The sequence below is a fragment of the Littorina saxatilis genome, linkage group LG1, assembly GCF_037325665.1.
Source record: "Littorina saxatilis isolate snail1 linkage group LG1, US_GU_Lsax_2.0, whole genome shotgun sequence".
NCBI lineage: Eukaryota > Metazoa > Mollusca > Gastropoda > Littorinimorpha > Littorinidae > Littorina > Littorina saxatilis.
In genome coordinates, this window is record NC_090245.1 from 3,619,714 (window position 1) to 3,641,597 (window position 21,884).

The 21,884-nt window shown below is 49.0% G+C and overlaps 1 protein-coding gene across 1 annotated transcript in view; it reads left to right on the forward strand.

Moving 5' to 3' along the window:
- The first annotated feature begins 3,005 nt into the window (after window positions 1-3,005).
- The window catches only part of LOC138959549 (retinoblastoma-like protein 1), a 42,832-nt gene continuing 23,953 nt past the window's right edge, over window positions 3,006-21,884 (forward strand). Inside the window, exons 1-7 of the mRNA XM_070331073.1 lie at window positions 3,006-3,445; window positions 3,624-3,757; window positions 5,777-5,977; window positions 7,066-7,130; window positions 19,630-19,755; window positions 20,666-20,826; window positions 21,099-21,163. Coding sequence (XP_070187174.1) covers window positions 3,308-3,445; window positions 3,624-3,757; window positions 5,777-5,977; window positions 7,066-7,130; window positions 19,630-19,755; window positions 20,666-20,826; window positions 21,099-21,163 — 890 coding nt within the window. The 5' untranslated portion in view covers window positions 3,006-3,307. The remainder of the gene's footprint in view (window positions 3,446-3,623; window positions 3,758-5,776; window positions 5,978-7,065; window positions 7,131-19,629; window positions 19,756-20,665; window positions 20,827-21,098; window positions 21,164-21,884) is intronic.

Below are 21,884 nucleotides of genomic sequence, written 5' to 3' on the forward strand. Positions count from 1 at the left end.
TGTACTTTGACGCTCTCACGTGCGCAAGCACGCGCGCCGGAACATATATATGAATAGACACACCGTGTACAAACACACAGGCAGACCCGTCTATAGCCAACCACCCCCTCCCCACCCCGCCACACACACACCTCTCTCTCGTCTCTCTCACACACTCACACACCACAGGCCAACAGACAGACAGATGCACGCGCGCGCACACTCACTTACACACACACACACACACAGGCTGACACACACACACTGACACACACAAACGTACCAGAGAGAGAGAGAGAGAGAGAGAGAGAGGGGGGGGTGATGACATCATAGGTCCAAGAGTAACAGTGGTCGACCAGACAGCCAAAATGGCCCGGAGAAGGCCCAATCGCACCCCCACCCCTCCCCACCCACATTCCCACCTCCCGAAGACTAGTCTGCTCTGGCACTATAAGTATTATTGTCTCGACCAACCACAGCAAACACATCACAAAACCTCTCACAAAAGAGTCTTATTGTCTCTCACCTATAAGGGAAACGATCACGCCTTGAGCGAAAAAAAGTCCATGGGAAATTCGATCTGTATCTGCTCAGCAGAGAAACGGGTATATAAGAACGAGTGAGGTTAAACAAATCCATGGAAAATCCGATAGATCTGTATCTGATCAACGGAGAAACTCGTACCAGTAGGCTGTAATGGTCTGTCAGCGAGATAGCATGACACGGCTTGGGCCTATTAGTTCCGCCACGCACAGTATGAAACCAAAATTGTTTCTATTCTTTTTTTCTATTTTGTTACCTGATGGCTGATATGAAACAGTGCCACCAGGGATTTAAAGAAGATGTCACTTTCACACTTGCTATACTTACGAGTTTTTCTCCACTGAGATAGAATGACGTCGCTGCCTGATCAGCCGACGTGTCAGAACGTGGGCTTGCTAAAGAAACAAGCGACAATGAAAAGACAAGGTCACTATCAAACACACATGATATACACACAAATAGACAGACGCACTGTCTTCAGAAATCGATTGTCAGAGCCATTAAATGTCACACACACACACACTCTCTCTCTCTGTGCTGACAAGGGACAGAAGGAGAAGGAGAGGATAGTATCAGACAATGAAAAGTAAACGGAAATAGCAACAACAACAAAAAGAAAGAATAAAAAGCACGAACCAAAAATTTAACAATAATTCGGGCAGCCCCTTTAAAGACAAGGCTGGCAAATGCAAGGGGTAAGTAAATAGACTGCTGAAAATGTTCGTGTCAGGTTTTACTGTCTTCGCTTCGAAGGTGTCAGCGGGGAGTCGGTCTTGTTGATAAACTTCACACACTGAAATGGGATAGGCGGCCTAAGACCAATTTCCATTCAGTGTATCCTATGCCAACCTTGACCCGTGACTCTATAAGTAGAGTATCCGACGAAGTAGCTGGCATTAAACGTGATCATGGACGTTTCAAATCACGTTGGTTTGACTGAAAAGTTGTGTTTTCAACGTAACACCAGATTCATGTCTATGCAATAAAATTTTACGTTATCAAAGAGAAAAGGGCTGCACGTGGGGCTAGTCAAAGTTGCAGTGTACGGTCATCTATTATAGTGTATGATCCCGCGACACCCCCCCCCCCCCCCCCCGAAAAAAACAACAAAAAAACCAACCAGTACCGGTGCCCACAGGCCGAAAGACCGACTGAAAAAAACTCGGAAACAGACTGACTGAGTCAGTCGTATTCTGTAGAGTCTCTGATCTGACTGAGATATAGCCGCTTGTTCTGTTGCTCTAAAAAAAAAAATCAAAACAATCATGACTTAGTGCGTGTCAGTGTGCGTAAGAGGGGGGGGGGGGGGGGGCACACGCATAGTTATCATGTGTTGGCCAGAACCTGAACTCCGCGTATCTTGACAAACTTGCTCCGGTCGATGCCGTAGACCACACGAGATAGTTGATACTTTCAGATGAGCCTGAGTGTTTTTGTCATTGTGCACAAACTTTAAACGATATGAAAAACGTGGTCCACCTTAATTTTCATCCTCCGTCTGTTCTGTCAAACTCAATTAAAGCTTTGTAATCATTTTTCAGATGAATATCTTGTCACGTATAAAATGGGGGAAAACGTTTTTTTCAGGTCAGCCCGTCACGGTGGAGTGAACGAGGGCCGATCACCGGCAAAAGACTGACTGACAGGCCCGGTGTGACGCCGTCATCTTGGCCCCGCCGTCATATTACCCCCTCGATTTATACTCGAGACTAAAATGTTGTTTCCTGGTAAAATTAATGAAGTGAAATTATTTAAGGACGAAAAGCATGTCAGTTTCTTGCATGTGAAGAAAATTGGTGGTGAAATTTAATCGATTTTACAAAAAAAATCGATTTCTTCGAAAACGCGTGTACCTGGAGTGGTTACGTCCCTTGAATGAGAAGGGAAACATTTTAGGATGAATCCAATTTCCAACACAACATTGGTGGGACAGATTTGGCCCCATGAATGTAAGGTACGAAGGTCGCTCATCAGTAGGCCTACTATCGAAGTGTGTGTTTTTTGGTTCAGTGTGGAGTTTATACAAGATCAACCGGAGGCCGAGAATCGAAATATATAACCACGGGGAAAGATCAGTGTCATCGTCACACTGTGACCGGCACGTGAAAACGGTTTGGCAGGAGCTGACCAGTCTGTATCACTGCCGGTGTGCCTGGGCTGAAACAGATCCAGGTACTGAGGCGGGCCGTGCCAGCCGCAGTAAAGTCAGTGTCAGTCACAACAAAATAGTCAGTTTCACTCTCAAAGCACGGAACACGCCGCACCGCGGCGATACAAATATTGGAAAACTGACCGATGAGCACCGAATCAGTCGGCAGAACGTTTGCAAAACGGCTCGAGACTCTTCATGTTTGCAGCAGTTTGATATGGTGCAGTCACGATGCTCAAACAGAGCACAGCAAAAACGAATCGCTTTCAGTTTGCCGCTGTCAATCATCCAACTCGCTGAAACTGACTGACTAACTAGCGGCGCTATCCCCTGATGTCAGTCAATGCCCGATATTCAACCGCAAAACTTTACTACCACGTAAAACAAAAACTCTGTTTCCTTTTGCAAGTGATTACAACGCTATTGTTCTAGGGTTGTAACTGTAGTCCCGTTTAAAAGAAGTTTAGCGGCTGCCGCCCTCTGTAGCAGTCTACTGGGAACATGTCGCTGAGTTTCCCGCCACTGCCGCTTCGTTCAATCAGTGCGATTTGTGTGTGTGGAGTGCGCACGCGGCTAGCGTAGTGGCAGCCATTGGCGAGAATCTAGACCTCGCTTTGTTGTGAAAATCGCCTCAAAATGGGGTTGTCGGAGGAGGGAGAGGAGAGTATTCTCCACAGATTTGAGGAATTATGTCTCGACTTGAACATGGATACCAACGCGAAAGAGGAAGCATTGCAGAATTACCAGAGGATCCAGACAAACTTCACTCTGGAGGTGGGTTTTTGTTTGCTTCCTCTATTTTGGATGGACGCAGCCATGTTGGGGAGTTAAATCGCCTGTTAGCACTCAGTTTCCGCTGGTTTTTGCGAGCTCGTAGCTCGTTTGATCCTTGACATTTTGGTGTAATAAAAGCATGGACAGGTAGATGAATATCTTGTTTTTGTATTTTCAGGGCGATCAGCTTCACTGGTTGGCATGCGCGCTCTACGAAGCGTGTCGAAGGAGTATGGTGCCGACAGTGGGAAGAGGAACGTTAGAAGGCAACTGCGTCTCCCTCACACGATTGCTGCGATCAGCAAAATTTAGGTGAGGAACCCTTGCTTGAAATTGGAGTATTTGAAAACCTTGGCCTTGCATGAGAAACTTTTAAGGTTTGAGAGACTGATTCGTTTTCCGATCGAGGCAACTTGACACAGCTGTGCGCATCTACTGTTGGGCAATGTCAGTTTCGTATTGTTTATCAATATCAGAGATCGAATGTAAACAAACACTGGGGAGGGGGGGGGGGGGGGGGGAGGGGTCGAGATGTCGATCGGCCGGTGCTCTCTCACTCTCTCTCTTCTTTCTCCGCGACTTTTTTTATGTGGAATCAATAGCACTACTGAACAGATGATTAAATGGCGAAGTTTTGGATGGTTGATTTGTTGTATGAATTGAATCAGTCGCGCTCCCAGTCCTATAGAACAGTGAATAACCTCACAACATAAACTGTTGAGAGCCAGTTAATTACTATAGCCGTCAGTCTTCAGTGTCTGGAAAAAGTCGGTTTGTAAATGATTTGTAATATTTTGTAGGACTGTGATTGTCGCCTGTCAATGTGTCATGCTTTTTTCTCCAAAGCAAAGCGTGTCAGTTTCTTACAACTTACTCAAGCATCAGCACTTTGTTTCCTGTCTCAGTGTCTGTTATTTATAGTGTGTGACACTGACACAGAGTGAAACTGTCTTTTTAAAAATAGAACAGTTCTTCTTCCGAATCATGAACTGCGTCCTTTTGGACGTTTTAAGTTCAGTTACTTTAGTTATGCTTTGGGCGTGGTGGTAAGACGTCGGCCTCCTTATCGGGAGGTCGTGAGTTGAAATCTCGGTCGCTGCCGCCTGGTGGCTTAAGAGTGGAGATTTTTCCGATCTTCTAGGTCTGTGCAGACCTGCTAGTGACTAAACCCCCTTCGTGTGTACACGCAAGCACAAGACCAAGTGCGCACGGAAAAGATCCTGTTATCCATGTCAGAGTTCGGTGGGTTATAGAAACACGAAAATACCCAGCATGCCTCCCCCGAAATCGGCGTATGCTGCCTGAATGGCGGGGTAAAAACGGTCATACATGTCACAGTAAAAATCCACTCGTGCTAATAAACACATGAGTGAACGTGGGAGTCTAAGCCCATGAACGAAGAAGAAGAAGTTATGCTTTGTGTTATTGCAAACCCACATGTATGATTTTATTTTGTAACCTGTGTATACATGTATTGATGTAACTTTTACACCAAAATTAACAAAGTCTAAAACCCACTTTTGTCTTAGGCCAAAAAAAATAATAGGTGTGGTTACGGTAACATAGCCAAAAAAAATAGGGTACGAAGGTAGGCAATCTTTTTATTTTTACTTTTTTTTCTAATGTGTACAAATTAAACCTACTTGACAGGGAAATAAGTGTGCGACTCGGGCGCTTTCGCTTTCATTGCGTTTTCTGCACTCGTTTTTTGTTTTTTTGTTTTGACAAATGTACTAAAATGTTATAGGGTCGGCCCCTAAAAATAGGGTAGGTCGGGTTACCGTAACCACACATATTATTTTTTTTAGGCCTTACCTATTTGGTTTAAACAAGTTTATTTAGTAAATTTCATTAGAATATTGCCGCATACATGAAATAAGGAACATGGAGCACAACAAGCTAGGCTTATGAGCGTACTCTTAAAAGCAAATGAAATTACCTTGGTTTGAATCAGTCAGGTGGGTTAAGGGTGGAGATTTTTCTGATCTCCCAACTTATGTGCAGACCTGCTAGTGCCTTATCCCCCTTTGTGTGTACACGCAAGACCAAATGCGCATGGAAAAGATTCTGTAATCCATGTCATAGTTTGGTGGGTTATAGAAACACGAATTATATATACCAAACATGCATTCTCTGAAATCAGTGTATGGCTGCCTAAACGGCGGGGTATAAATGGTCGTAGACTCATACGCGTAAAATTACTTTTAAAAAAACACGAGTGAACGTGGGCGTTTCAGCGCAGAAACAAAGAACTCGAAGGAGAAGATACTGTAACATCTGGAAACATCAAGTCTTCCCACTCATCATACTCGATTGCATGTGTGTTCCCAGTCTGATCCAGTTCTTCAACAAGATGCGCAAATGGTCGGACATGGCCAACCTCAACCAGGAGTTCAGGGACAAGGTTGACCGGCTGGAGCGAAACTTTGCTGTGTCCACCGTCATCTTCAAGAAGTTTGAGCCCATCTTTCTCGACATCTTCAGGGATCCCGCCACAGACATGCCCAGGCAACAGCGCAACAAGAAGCAGAGGTAGGTTGCAAAGACAATCAGTACAATGGAACCCCTCAATTAAGACTCCCTCCCTTTTAAGACCCTGTTTTCTCAGATTTTGTGTTCAAAACCTCTGTAAATTTACCCCCATTTTTAGACTGCCTCCCTTGTTAAGACCTGATTTACTCAGATTTGTGGAGGTCTTTAAAGGGGGGTTCCACTGTACTGGTGACAGTTGAAGCACTTGAAGTGACGGGCGCAGTGGCGTGGTGGTAAGACGTCGGCCTCGTAATCGAGAGGTCGGGAGTTCGAATCCCGGTCGCTGCCGCCTGGTGGGTTAAGAGTGGAGATTTTTCCGATCTCCCAGGTCAACTTATGTGCAGACCTGCTAGTGACTTAACCCCCTTCGTGTGTACACACAAGACCAAGTGTGCACGGAAAAGATCCTGTAATCCATGTCAGAGTTCGGTGGGTTATGGAAACACGAAAATACCCAGCATGCCTACTCAACGAAATCGGAGTGAAGCTGACTATGCTCTCACTCTCAGAGTATAGTGTGGGGAACCCAAATGGGCAAACGAGCTCACACGTAACCAGACAATTCTGGAACGCTGAAGAAGAAGAAGAAGAAGCACTTGAGGTAACTGGTATGAATGCTAGATTGGTGGAGGGATGCTGGGTTTGACTGTACTGAGTAATTGTTGAGTTGAACATCTTGTCAATGTCATTCTTGGTGTTGATTTGAACAGAACAGGCTATCTTGCGCTGCATCCAGTTTCAACTTTCATCTGTTGAGTTTGTTATTATTCATTAAGAATGAGATGATTTCTTCTTTGATTTATCAAGTAATAATCAGTTATACTTTGTAACTTAGATGAAAAACAACAATTGGTAGTAGGACTGTGATTTACTGGTCAGGAAATGGTGAAAGAATATACTTGATATTAAATACATACATGTACAACACAGACCTGCTATGGAAACATTTAGTTTCATGTGAATTATGGGACTCTGAATTGACATGGTTGATTATTACATAAAATATATGTATTCTGACTTCAGATTAGTATGGTAGTGCTACTGCTAGTGTACTGATCTAGACTCTGTAGATCTTCTTTTTCCTCCAGGCGCCTGCCGTGCACAGTGACTGAGGTCTTCAACTTTGCCTGGACCATGTTCGTCCAAGTCAAAGGTCAGTGTGCTGTAGTTAGTCCTTGTCTTGTTCACAAGTCAAAGGTCAGTGTGCTGTAGTTAGTCATTGTCTTGTTCACAAGTCAAAGGTCAGTGTGCTGTAGTTAGTCATTGTCTTGTTCACAAGTCAAAGGTCGGTGTGCTGTAGTTAGTCATTGTCTTGTTCACAAGTCAAAGGTCAGTGTGCTGTAGTTAGTCCTTGTCTTGTTCACAAGTCAAAGGTCAGTGTGCTGTAGTTAGTCATTGTCTTGTTCACAAGTCAAAGGTCAGTGTGCTGTAGTTAGTCATTGTCTTGTTCACAAATAGTTTCAACTTCACAATTTCTTTTCATTTACTCGATTATCCCAATGCTGGGGAATTTGGATGGCTTCCTCCCAGTGGAAAGCTCTGTTTGTTTGTTTGTTTGCTTAACGCCCAGCCGACCACGAAGGGCCATATCAGGGCGGTGCTGCTTTGACATTTAACGTGCGCCACACACAAGACAGAAGTCGCAGCACAGGCTTCATGTCTCACCCAGTCACATTATTCTGACACCGGACCAACCAGTCCTAGCACTAACCCCATAATGCCAGACGCCAGGCGGAGCAGCCACTAGATTGCCAATTTTAAAGTCTTAGGTATGACCCGGCCGGGGTTCGAACTCACGATCACGGGGCGGACGCCTTACCACTAGGCCAACCGTGCCGGTCAGTGGAAAGCTAGCAATACTAGCAGCAACAAGAGTGGCGCTACCCAGGTGTGTGTGTGTGTTTAGGTGTAATCAGCCACGTACACTTATGGCAGAATGGCCGAGGTCTTTTACGTGATACGGGTGTAGGACATGGATACCATCTCTGAGTCTTCACATCAAGTTGAGCCGTGTGACGGTGTCCGTCCCGGTCTGGATTCAAACCCGTGACCCCAGGATCACAAGTCAAGTGCTGTCCTAGTTGAGCTACCCGGGCCCCTAGGATCACAAGTCAAGTGCTGTCCTAGTTGAGCTACCCGGGCCCCTAAGATCACAAGTCAAGTGCTGTCCTCGTTGAGCTACCTGGGCCCCTAGGATCACAAGTCAAGTGCTGTCCTCGTTGAGCTACCCGGGCCCTCAGGATCACAAGTCAAGTGCTGTCCTAGTTGAGCTACCTGGCCCCCCAGGATCACAAGTCAAGTACTGTCCTAGTTGAGCTACCCGGGCCCCCAGGATCACAAGTCAAGTGCTGTCCTAGTTGAGCTACCCGGGCCCCCAGGATCACAAGTCAAGTGCTGTCCTAGTTGAGCTACCCGGGCCCCTAGGATCACAAGTCAAGTGCTGTCCTAGTTGAGCTACCCGGGCCCCTAGAATCACAAGTCAAGTGCTGTCCTAGTTGAGCTACCCGGGCCCCCAGGATCACAAGTCAAGTGCTGTCCTCGTTGAGCTACCCGGGCCCCTAGGATCACAAGTCAAGTGCTGTCCTCGTTGAGCTACCCGGGCCCCTAGGATCACAAGTCAAGTGCTGTCCTCGTTGAGCTACCCGGGCCCCAGGATCACAAGTCAAGTGCTGTCCTCGTTGAGCTACCCGGGCCCCAGGATCACAAGTCAAGTGCTGTCCTCGTTGAGCTACCCGGGCCCCAGGATCACAAGTCAAGTGCTGTCCTAGTTGAGCTACCCGGGCCCCCAGGATCACAAGTCAAGTGCTGTCCTAGTTGAGCTACCCGGGCCCCCAGGATCACAAGTCAAGTGCTGTCCTAGTTGAGCTACCCGGGCCCCTAGGATCACAAGTCAAGTGCTGTCCTAGTTGAGCTACCCGGGCCCCTAGAATCACAAGTCAAGTGCTGTCCTAGTTGAGCTACCCGGGCCCCCAGGATCACAAGTCAAGTGCTGTCCTCGTTGAGCTACCCGGGCCCCTAGGATCACAAGTCAAGTGCTGTCCTAGTTGAGCTACCCGGGCCCCTAGGATCACAAGTCAAGTGCTGTCCTCGTTGAGCTACCCGGGCCCCAGGATCACAAGTCAAGTGCTGTCCTCGTTGAGCTACCCGGGCCCCAGGATCACAAGTCAAGTGCTGTCCTCGTTGAGCTACCCGGGCCCCAGGATCACAGGTCAAGTGCTGTCCTCGTTGAGCTACCCGGGCCCCAGGATCACAAGTCAAGTGCTGTCCTAGTTGAGCTACCCGGGCCCCAGGATCACAAGTCAAGTGCTGTCCTCGTTGAGCTACCCGGGCCCCTAGGATCACAAGTCAAGTGCTGTCCTAGTTGAGCTACCCGTGACCCTAGGATCACAAGTCAAGTGCTGTCCTCGTTGAGCTACCCGGGCCCCTAGGATCACAAGTCAAGTGCTGTCCTCGTTGAGCTACCCAGCCCCCAGGATCACAAGTCAAGTGCTGTCCTCGTTGAGCTACCCGGGCCCCCAGGATCACAAGTCAAGTGCTGTCCTAGTTGAGCTACCCGGGCCCCTAGAATCACAAGTCAAGTGCTGTCCTAGTTGAGCTACCCGGGCCCCTAGGATCACAAGTCAAGTGCTGTCCTAGTTGAGCTACCCGGGCCCCTAGAATCACAAGTCAAGTGCTGTCCTAGTTGAGCTACCCGGGCCCCCAGGATCACAAGTCAAGTGCTGTCCTCGTTGAGCTACCCGGGCCCCCAGGATCACAAGTCAAGTGCTGTCCTCGTTGAGCTACCCGGGCCCCCAGGATCACAAGTCAAGTGCTGTCCTCGTTGAGCTACCCGGGCCCCCAGGATCACAAGTCAAGTGCTGTCCTCGTTGAGCTACCCGGGCCCCAGGATCACAGGTCAAGTGCTGTCCTCGTTGAGCTACCCGGGCCCCAGGATCACAAGTCAAGTGCTGTCCTCGTTGAGCTACCCGGGCCCCAGGATCACAAGTCAAGTGCTGTCCTCATTGAGCTACCCGGGCCCCAGGATCACAGGTCAAGTGCTGTCCTCGTTGAGCTACCCGGGCCCCCAGGATCACAAGTCAAGTGCTGTCCTCGTTGAGCTACCCGGGCCCCAGGATCACAGGTCAAGTGCTGTCCTCGTTGAGCTACCCGGGCCCCAGGATCACAAGTCAAGTGCTGTCCTAGTTGAGCTACCCGTGACCCTAGGATCACAAGTCAAGTGCTGTCCTCGTTGAGCTACCCGGGCCCCTAGGATCACAAGTCAAGTGCTGTCCTCGTTGAGCTACCCGGCCCCCAGGATCACAAGTCAAGTGCTGTCCTAGTTGAGCTACCCGGGCCCCTAGGATCACAAGTCAAGTGCTGTCCTAGTTGAGCTACCCGGGCCCCTAGGATCACAAGTCAAGTGCTGTCCTCGTTGAGCTACCCGGGCCCCTAGGATCACAAGTCAAGTGCTGTCCTCGTTGAGCTACCCGTGACCCAAGGATCACAAGTCAAGTGCTGTCCTAGTTGACCTACCCGTGACCCTAGGATCACAAGTCAAGTGCTGTCCTAGTTGAGCTACCCGGGCCCCTAAGATCACAAGTCAAGTGCTGTCCTCGTTGAGCTACCCGGGCCCCTAGGATCACAAGTCAAGTGCTGTCCTCGTTGAGCTACCCGGGCCCCTAGGATCACAAGTCAAGTGCTGTCCTAGTTGAGCTACCCGGGATCACAAGTCAAGTGCTGTCCTGGTTGGGCTACCCGGGCCCCAGGATCACAAGTCAAGTGCTGTCCTCGTTGAGCTACCCGGGCCCCAGGATCACAAGTCAAGTGCTGTCCTAGTTGAACTACCCGGGCCCCCAGGATCACAAGTCAAGTGCTGTCCTAGTTGAGCTACCCGTGACCCAAGGATCACAAGTCAAGTGCTGTCCTAGTTGACCTACCCGTGACCCTAGGATCACAAGTCAAGTGCTGTCCTAGTTGAGCTACCCGGGCCCCTAGAATCACAAGTCAAGTGCTGTCCTAGTTGAGCTACCCGGGCCCCCAGGATCACAAGTCAAGTGCTGACCTCGTTGAGCTACCCGGGCCCCTAGGATCACAAGTCAAGTGCTGTCCTAGTTGAGCTACCCGGGCCCCTAGGATCACAAGTCAAGTGCTGTCCTCGTTGAGCTACCCGGGCCCCAGGATCACAAGTCAAGTGCTGTCCTCGTTGAGCTACCCGGGCCCCAGGATCACAAGTCAAGTGCTGTCCTCGTTGAGCTACCCGGGCCCCAGGATCACAGGTCAAGTGCTGTCCTCGTTGAGCTACCCGGGCCCCAGGATCACAAGTCAAGTGCTGTCCTAGTTGAGCTACCCGGGCCCCAGGATCACAAGTCAAGTGCTGTCCTCGTTGAGCTACCCGGGCCCCTAGGATCACAAGTCAAGTGCTGTCCTAGTTGACCTACCCGTGACCCTAGGATCACAAGTCAAGTGCTGTCCTAGTTGAGCTACCCGGGCCCCTAGGATCACAAGTCAAGTGCTGTCCTCGTTGAGCTACCCAGCCCCCAGGATCACAAGTCAAGTGCTGTCCTCGTTGAGCTACCCGGGCCCCCAGGATCACAAGTCAAGTGCTGTCCTAGTTGAGCTACCCGGGCCCCTAGAATCACAAGTCAAGTGCTGTCCTAGTTGAGCTACCCGGGCCCCTAGGATCACAAGTCAAGTGCTGTCCTAGTTGAGCTACCCGGGCCCCTAGAATCACAAGTCAAGTGCTGTCCTAGTTGAGCTACCCGGGCCCCCAGGATCACAAGTCAAGTGCTGTCCTCGTTGAGCTACCCGGGCCCCCAGGATCACAAGTCAAGTGCTGTCCTCGTTGAGCTACCCGGGCCCCCAGGATCACAAGTCAAGTGCTGTCCTCGTTGAGCTACCCGGGCCCCCAGGATCACAAGTCAAGTGCTGTCCTCGTTGAGCTACCCGGGCCCCAGGATCACAGGTCAAGTGCTGTCCTCGTTGAGCTACCCGGGCCCCAGGATCACAAGTCAAGTGCTGTCCTCGTTGAGCTACCCGGGCCCCAGGATCACAAGTCAAGTGCTGTCCTCGTTGAGCTACCCGGGCCCCAGGATCACAGGTCAAGTGCTGTCCTCGTTGAGCTACCCGGGCCCCCAGGATCACAAGTCAAGTGCTGTCCTCGTTGAGCTACCCGGGCCCCAGGATCACAGGTCAAGTGCTGTCCTAGTTGAGCTACCCGGGCCCCAGGATCACAAGTCAAGTGCTGTCCTAGTTGAGCTACCCATGACCCTAGGATCACAAGTCAAGTGCTGTCCTAGTTGAGCTACCCGGGCCCCTAGGATCACAAGTCAAGTGCTGTCCTCGTTGAGCTACCCGGCCCCCAGGATCACAAGTCAAGTGCTGTCCTAGTTGAGCTACCCGGGCCCCTAAGATCACAAGTCAAGTGCTGTCCTAGTTGAGCTACCCGGGCCCCTAAGATCACAAGTCAAGTGCTGTCCTCGTTGAGCTACCCGGGCCCCTAGGATCACAAGTCAAGTGCTGTCCTCGTTGAGCTACCCGTGACCCTAGGATCACAAGTCAAGTGCTGTCCTAGTTGAGCTACCCGGGCCCCTAGAATCACAAGTCAAGTGCTGTCCTAGTTGAGCTACCCGGGCCCCTAGAATCACAAGTCAAGTGCTGTCCTAGTTGAGCTACCCGGGCCCCCAGGATCACAAGTCAAGTGCTGTCCTCGTTGAGCTACCCGGGCCCCTAAGATCACAAGTCAAGTGCTGTCCTAGTTGAGCTACCCGGGCCCCTAAGATCACAAGTCAAGTGCTGTCCTCGTTGAGCTACCCGGGCCCCAGGATCACAAGTCAAGTGCTGTCCTCGTTGAGCTACCCGGGCCCCAGGATCACAAGTCAAGTGCTGTCCTCGTTGAGCTACCCGGGCCCCAGGATCACAGGTCAAGTGCTGTCCTCGTTGAGCTACCCGGGCCCCAGGATCACAAGTCAAGTGCTGTCCTAGTTGAGCTACCCGGGCCCCAGGATCACAAGTCAAGTGCTGTCCTCGTTGAGCTACCCGGGCCCCAGGATCACAAGTCAAGTGCTGTCCTAGTTGAGCTACCCGGGCCCCAGGATCACAAGTCAAGTGCTGTCCTCGTTGAGCTACCCGGGCCCCTAGGATCACAAGTCAAGTGCTGTCCTCGTTGAGCTACCCAGCCCCCAGGATCACAAGTCAAGTGCTGTCCTCGTTGAGCTACCCGGGCCCCCAGGATCACAAGTCAAGTGCTGTCCTAGTTGAGCTACCCGGGCCCCTAGAATCACAAGTCAAGTGCTGTCCTAGTTGAGCTACCCGGGCCCCTAGGATCACAAGTCAAGTGCTGTCCTAGTTGAGCTACCCGGGCCCCTAGAATCACAAGTCAAGTGCTGTCCTAGTTGAGCTACCCGGGCCCCCAGGATCACAAGTCAAGTGCTGTCCTCGTTGAGCTACCCGGGCCCCCAGGATCACAAGTCAAGTGCTGTCCTCGTTGAGCTACCCGGGCCCCCAGGATCACAAGTCAAGTGCTGTCCTCGTTGAGCTACCCGGGCCCCCAGGATCACAAGTCAAGTGCTGTCCTCGTTGAGCTACCCGGCCCCCAGGATCACAAGTCAAGTGCTGTCCTAGTTGAGCTACCCGGGCCCCTAGAATCACAAGTCAAGTGCTGTCCTAGTTGAGCTACCCGGGCCCCCAGGATCACAAGTCAAGTGCTGTCCTCGTTGAGCTACCCGGGCCCCTAGAATCACAAGTCAAGTGCTGTCCTAGTTGAGCTACCCGGGCCCCTAGGATCACAAGTCAAGTGCTGTCCTAGTTGAGCTACCCGGCCCCCAGGATCACAAGTCGAGTGCTGTCCTCGTTGAGCTACCCGGGCCCCCAGGATCACAAGTCAAGTGCTGTCCTCGTTGAGCTACCCGGGCCCCTAGAATCACAAGTCAAGTGCTGTCCTCGTTGAGCTACCCGGCCCCCAGGATCACAAGTCAAGTGCTGTCCTAGTTGAGCTACCCGGGCCCCTAGAATCACAAGTCAAGTGCTGTCCTAGTTGAGCTACCCGGGCCCCCAGGATCACAAGTCAAGTGCTGTCCTCGTTGAGCTACCCGGGCCCCTAGAATCACAAGTCAAGTGCTGTCCTCGTTGAGCTACCCGGGCCCCTAGAATCACAAGTCAAGTGCTGTCCTAGTTGAGCTACCCGGGCCCCTAGGATCACAAGTCAAGTGCTGTCCTAGTTGAGCTACCCGGGCCCCTAGAATCACAAGTCAAGTGCTGTCCTAGTTGAGCTACCCGGGCCCCCAGGATCACAAGTCAAGTGCTGTCCTCGTTGAGCTACCCGGGCCCCCAGGATCACAAGTCAAGTGCTGTCCTCGTTGAGCTACCCGGGCCCCCAGGATCACAAGTCAAGTGCTGTCCTCGTTGAGCTACCCGGGCCCCCAGGATCACAAGTCAAGTGCTGTCCTAGTTGAGCTACCCGGCCCCCAGGATCACAAGTCAAGTGCTGTCCTCGTTGAGCTACCCGGGCCCCCAGGATCACAAGTCAAGTGCTGTCCTCGTTGAGCTACCCGGGCCCCAGGATCACAGGTCAAGTGCTGTCCTCGTTGAGCTACCCGGGCCCCAGGATCACAAGTCAAGTGCTGTCCTAGTTGAGCTACCCGTGACCCTAGGATCACAAGTCAAGTGCTGTCCTCGTTGAGCTACCCGGGCCCCTAGGATCACAAGTCAAGTGCTGTCCTAGTTGAGCTACCCGGGCCCCCAGGATCACAAGTCAAGTGCTGTCCTCGTTGAGCTACCCGGGCCCCTAGAATCACAAGTCAAGTGCTGTCCTAGTTGAGCTACCCGGGCCCCTAGGATCACAAGTCAAGTGCTATCCTAGTTGAGCTACCCGGCCCCCAGGATCACAAGTCAAGTGCTGTCCTCGTTGAGCTACCCGGGCCCCCAGGATCACAAGTCAAGTGCTGTCCTCGTTGAGCTACCCGGGCCCCTAGAATCACAAGTCAAGTGCTGTCCTAGTTGAGCTACCCGGGCCCCTAGGATCACAAGTCAAGTGCTGTCCTAGTTGAGCTACCCGGGCCCCTAGAATCACAAGTCAAGTGCTGTCCTAGTTGAGCTACCCGGGCCCCCAGGATCACAAGTCAAGTGCTGTCCTCGTTGAGCTACCCGGGCCCCCAGGATCACAAGTCAAGTGCTGTCCTCGTTGAGCTACCCGGGCCCCCAGGATCACAAGTCAAGTTCTGTCCTCGTTGAGCTACCCGGGCCCCCAGGATCACAAGTCAAGTGCTGTCCTAGTTGAGCTACCCGGCCCCCAGGATCACAAGTCAAGTGCTGTCCTCGTTGAGCTACCCGGGCCCCCAGGATCACAAGTCAAGTGCTGTCCTCGTTGAGCTACCCGGGCCCCAGGATCACAGGTCAAGTGCTGTCCTCGTTGAGCTACCCGGGCCCCAGGATCACAAGTCAAGTGCTGTCCTAGTTGAGCTACCCGTGACCCTAGGATCACAAGTCAAGTGCTGTCCTCGTTGAGCTACCCGGGCCCCTAGGATCACAAGTCAAGTGCTGTCCTCGTTGAGCTACCCGGCCCCCAGGATCACAAGTCAAGTGCTGTCCTAGTTGAGCTACCCGGGCCCCTAGAATCACAAGTCAAGTGCTGTCCTAGTTGAGCTACCCGGGCCCCTAGGATCACAAGTCAAGTGCTGTCCTCGTTGAGCTACCCGGGCCCCTAGGATCACAAGTCAAGTGCTGTCCTCGTTGAGCTACCCGGGCCCCCAGGATCACAAGTCAAGTGCTGTCCTAGTTGAGCTACCCGGGCCCCTAGAATCACAAGTCAAGTGCTGTCCTAGTTGAGCTACCCGGGCCCCCAGGATCACAAGTCAAGTGCTGTCCTAGTTGAGCTACCCGGGCCCCCAGAATCACAAGTCAAGTGCTGTCCTAGTTGAGCTACCCGGGCCCCTAAGATCACAAGTCAAGTGCTGTCCTAGTTGAGCTACCCGGGCCCCTAAGATCACAAGTCAAGTGCTGTCCTCGTTGAGCTACCCGGGCCCCTAGGATCACAAGTCAAGTGCTGTCCTAGTTGAGCTACCCGGGCCCCTAGGATCACAAGTCAAGTGCTGTCCTAGTTGACCTACCCGTGACCCTAGGATCACAAGTCAAGTGCTGTCCTAGTTGAGCTACCCGGGCCCCTAAGATCACAAGTCAAGTGCTGTCCTAGTTGAGCTACCCGGGCCCCTAAGATCACAAGTCAAGTGCTGTCCTCGTTGAGCTACCCGGGCCCCCAGGATCACAAGTCAAGTGCTGTCCTAGTTGAGCTACCCGGGATCACAAGTCAAGTGCTGTCCTGGTTGGGCTACCCGGGCCCCAGGATCACAAGTCAAGTGCTGTCCTCGTTGAGCTACCCGGGCCCCAGGATCACAAGTCAAGTGCTGTCCTAGTTGGGCTACCCGGGCCCCAGGATCACAAGTCAAGTGCTGTCCTAGTTGAGCTACCCGGCCCCCACATTGTCCTTTCATTACTGTCATTTGATCTTCACATGTCACAGTGACATTCTTTTGACTTGGGAGCCATAATGAGGCATACGTTTCATGGGTGACTAGAATATTTATGAACAGTATCCCTTTCTGTAAGTTGTTAATGTGTTGGGGATCTGGCAGCTCAGTTGTTTGAGCACTAGAAATCCTCAGGTCACAGGTTCGAATCCATGCCGGGTTGGATACATGTCAACTTTATGTGTTGTGTCCAAGATAGTAGCCATCATTCCATGTCCCACCACCACAGTAATGGTGGCTGATTACAACCGAGTTGTGCAACTCTTTTTGGCTCACGTAAGTGTAGCCTATGCGATGCTAACTTTTGTCTGTCTGTGCGTATGTATGTATGTGGTAGAAACTCTAACATTTGAAGACGTCACATTACATTGACGTCACATTATGACGTAAGGGGGTTTGACGTCACGCGAAGGAATTACTGAAAGTCTCGGTCATTGTTTTTTTGAGCGGGCCGAAACTAGTTGGCAGTCGTGTCCCTGTAAGTAGGCTACATGCAGACAGACAGATCTCGATCTAGTGTCTCGCTTTCTTGCACAGTTTCACCTATGCTCTTTCTGTGTGTGTGTGTGTGTGTGTGTGTGTGTGACGGAGTGATTGAGTTTGTGTTACTGTTTGTCGATTTCTTACGTGAGCCTTGAAGGCTTCGCCTCTTGTTCCTGCTAGCTTTCCAATAGGAGCAAGTGACACACATTTCCCAGCAATGAAGAACAAGTCGCGTAAGGCGAAATTACTACATTTAGTCAAGCTGTGGAACTCACAGAATGAAACTGAACGCACTGCATTTTTTCACAATGACCGTAGTCCGCCGCTTGTGCAAAACGGAGTGAAACTGACGAGCCTGTTTAGCGCGGTAGTGGTTTCGCTGTGCTGCATAGCACGCTTTTCTGTGCCTCTCTTCGTTTGAACTTTCTGAGCGTGTTTTTATTCCAAACATATATCTATATGTTTTTGGAATCAAGAACCGACAAGGAATAAGATGAAATTGTTTTTAAATGGATTTCGGAAATTTAATTTTGATCATAATTTTTATATTTTTAATTTTCAGAGCTTGTTTTTAATCCAAATATAATATATTTATATGTTTTTGGAATCAGGAAATGATGTAGAATAAGATGAACGTAAATTTGGATCGTTTTATATTAATAAAAAAAATTATTACAATTTTCAGATTTTTAATGAGCAAAGTCATAAATCAATTTTTAAGCCACCAAGCTGAAATGCAATACCGAAGTCCGGCCTTCGTCGAAGATTGCTTTACAAAAATTTCAATCAATTTGATTGAAAAATGAGGGTGTGACAGTGCCGCCTCAACTTTTACAAAAAGCTGGATATGACGTCATCAAACACATATATATCGAAAAAATTAAAAAAACGTCTGGGGATATCTTACCCAGGAACTCTCATGTAAAATTTCATAAAGATCGGTCCAGTAGTTTACTCTCAATCGCTCTACACACAGACACAGACACACACACAGACAGACAGACAGACACACATACACCATGACCCTCGTCTCGATTCCCCCTCTATGTTAAAACATTCAGTCAAAATTTGACTAAATGTAAAAAAGAGAGAAAAAATGTTGGGTTTTCCCCAGCACTCTTCAACACCTTCAAGCTGTTACATGCCATAACACTTTGCATTGTCAGTAGGGAGCCCGTTCAACTAATGAAGTCATGCCTGGTGCTCTGTTGAAAGTCTGTGTAAAGTAAACGTCACTTCAAGCTGTGGATATATTCAATGTTTTCACAAAATTTTATTTTTCTTTGTGCTGTGGTTATTGGTAAATTTTGTGTTCACAGAGATGTGTCTTTCTTTTGTTTGTGGCTGTAATATGTTAATAATTGAAGCCTTGAGCGGTGTATATGTGTCACTGTGGGGGGGTAACCTTGGCAGCTTGTAATATTATTAGCACACGTGTGTTGCAAGGTTTTGTTGCTGTTGGTTTTCTTTCTTTTGTGTGGCTGCAGTAGGGTAGCAACTGAAGCTTTTTACATTTAGTCAAATTTTGACTAAATGTTTTAACGTAGAGGGGGGAATCGAGACGAGGGTCGTGGTGTGTGTGTGTGTAGAGCGATTCAGAGTAAACTACTGGACCGATCTTCATGAAATTTTACATGAGAGTTCCTGGGTATGATATCCCCAGACGTTTTTTTCATTTTTTTGATAAATGTCTTTGATGACGTCATATCCGGCTTTTTGTGAAAGTTGAGGCGGCACTGTCACGCTCTCATTTTTCAACCAAATTGGTTGAAATTTTGGTCAAGTAATCTTCGACGGAGCCCGGACTTTGGTATTGCATTTCAGTCTTGGAGGCTTAAAATTTAATCAATGAGTTTGCTCATTAAAGTTGTCATTAAAATCGATTTTTCGCAAACAGACTTAAAATTGATTGCATCGTATTCTTCATCACATTCTGAATCTAAAAATATATACATATGTCATGTTTACTCTTAAAATGTGATCACAATTAACGAAAATAGAATAATTAGTCTTACGATTAAAATGTAAGAAATCGATCCAAAAATGATGTCATCTTATTCGTGATCATTTCCTGATTCCAAAAACATAGATATGATAGGTTGTATTCAAAACAAGCTCAGAAAGTTAACAAGAATACAGAAAAGCGCGCTTTTCTGCTTAGCACAATACGCTACCGCGCTTATCTGGCGTGTCAATATCACTACGTTTTGCACGTGGAAGGTGAGCGATTTCCTTCACGCGGGGATTGACGAAGCTGTACTGTCTTGGTGAAAAAATACAGTGCGTTCAGTTTCATCCCGTGACTGAGTTCGACAGCTTGACTAAATGTAGTAATTTCGCCTTACGCGACTTGTTTTTTAATGTGATTGTGAATGTTGGCAGGTAACGTTCCTGACAGTGATGACCAGTTTTCACAAAATTATGTTTTTCTTGTGTTGCAAGGTTTTGTTGCTGTCGGTTTGTGTGTGTGTGTGGCTGCTGTAGGGTAACAAGTACAGCTACACTCTCGACACTGACCTGTCAGTTCACTCAAGCTTTTAATTAGATGTGTGTGTGACTGTTGACAGGTAACTTTCCTGCGATCAGCGATGACCTGGTCAACTCCTACCACCTGTTGCTGTGCTGTGTCGACTGGTTCTTTTAATTAGATGTGTGTGTGGCTGTTGACAGGTAACTTCCCTGCGATCAGCGATGACCTGGTCAACTCCTACCACCTGTTGCTGTGCTGTGTAGACTGGTTCTTCGCTAACGCTCTGCTGGGGGCCAGGAAGGATCTTCTCAAGCCAGACTTTGCAGGTATGTGCTCAATGCAGTGGAACACCCCTTTTAACCGCCTAATTTAAGACCCCCTCACTTTTAAAACCCTGATTTTCAGGCCATCTGTCAGAACTTCTGTACATGTAGCCCCATTTTAAGACCCCCTCCTTTTTAAGACCTGATTTTCTCAGATTGTGGAGGTCTTAAACTGGAGTTCCACTGTAGAAGAGCTTTGTCTTGGTCGCTGTCTAGGTTCATGGAAAGACAGCCTTTTTTCTGAAAATGTGTTCAAATAGGTTTAGTGGTTGTTTTGTTTGAATAACTGCGTGTGTGGGGCTGGGAAAAGCTGAAAGTGAAGTAGAATAGTGGACGGTTACAAGGTTTAGTATGGGGACAAGTCTGAAAGTCTTCTTTCTGTAAATTCTGAATCCCTATTCCTGCTGTCCGTAAACACCTGTTGTTTTGTTGTCAGAAGTCTTGTGAATTGAGATGAATGTGTTGAGAGTGTGGGTGCATGTATCTATCATCATCCCAGTGCTGTTTCCACACTCTCACTCATGGGATAATAGGTCATGTAGACCTGGACGAAAATATTTAGAGGTCCAATAGCCCTGGCTTTGTTTAGTAGATAAAATTGGTGGTCAGAAGTTTGGGACGGTTGACCTGCAAGAGTTGGAGCAACACGACAGATTAAGATAGTGTGCGTCAGTGGCCCAGGACCCAGGTCTGACAACAACACTCCATCAGTGGCCCAAGACCCAGGTCTGACAACAACACTCTGTCAGTGGCCCAAGACCCAGGTTTACAACAACACTCCGTCAGTGGCCCAAGATCCAGGTCTGACAACAACACTCCAAAGAACTTTGTACATTTTTGTGAGTACTTGACTGAGCAATCTCTACAAAAAGAGAAGAAAATGGATCCTGAATTTGTGTATGTTTGTGACCAGGTCTGCCAGAGAACTATAACAGTCGCGAGTGGAAAGCGCCGGCGGAGGCCCCGTGTTTGATGGACCTGCTGTGTGCCAAGCACGACGGCCTTGTGGTGGAGGCCAAGACCATCAAGGAACACTGGTGGAAGCCGCACATCAAGAGACTCTTTGAGAAGAAGGTTGGTACACATTGGACAATTTCTCAACAGAAAAACTGAAAGACAGCTAACGTTCCAGAATCAAGAATTTAAAAAAACAAACAATATGAAACGTTTCTCAGATTGGCAGTAGATTGGGTCTTAAAAATGGGGTTCCACTGTAATGAAACTGGATTTTGCACAAGGCTGTCTTGATTCACAAGGTGGAGTGCTTTAGCTCTTCTCTGTGTGTTACAGTCCAAACTGAGAGTTCTGATGGTTTTCTGATGGTTGCCCCGTCTCTATGTTGACAGGGGCTGAAGGGAAAGGCAGACACACTGTCATCCATCCTGGAGATTGGAAACTTTGAAGCCAACGTGTAAGTCTGTCGTACATAGTGTGTGTGTCACTGCAAACTGGGTGTGAGCATCTGTGTTTAGATTTGAGAACAAGTGTATCATATGTTCTGTTCACCTTGTTTTTCCACAGTGCTTATGTCACCAAGAGGACCCCCCGCAGGTTAGGGGGAAGAATTTACCCGATGCTCCCCAGCATGTCGTAAGAGGCGACTAACGGATTCTGTTTCTCTTTTTACCCTTGTTAAGTGTTTCTTGTATAGAATATAGTCAATTTTTGTACAGATTTTAGTCAAGCAGTATGTAAGAAATGTTAAGTCCTTTGTACTGGAAACTTGCATTCTCCCAGTAAGGTAATACATTGTACTACGTTGCAAGCCCCTGGAGCAAATTTTTGATTAGTGCTTTTGTGAACAAGAAACAATTGACAAGTGGCTCTATCCCATCTCCCCCCTTTCCCCGTCGCGACATAACCTTCGTGGTTGAAAACGACGTTAAACACCAAATAAAGAAAGAAAAGAAAGAAATGTCACCAAGTGATTTGTGGTTGTTCTTTTGTTTGCATGTCCATGTTGGAATAAGAGTGCATACTTGTGAGGAGTCTCCTTCTTCTTCTTTCTTTCTTCTCGTTCATCGTGTTACAAGTCAGACATTCAAGGGTATCAGAGTAAATGTTTTAGCTGTGTCATATTCCGTGCACATGTTTTTGTCAACTTCCATCCGTTTCAGTGTATTTCCTATCAT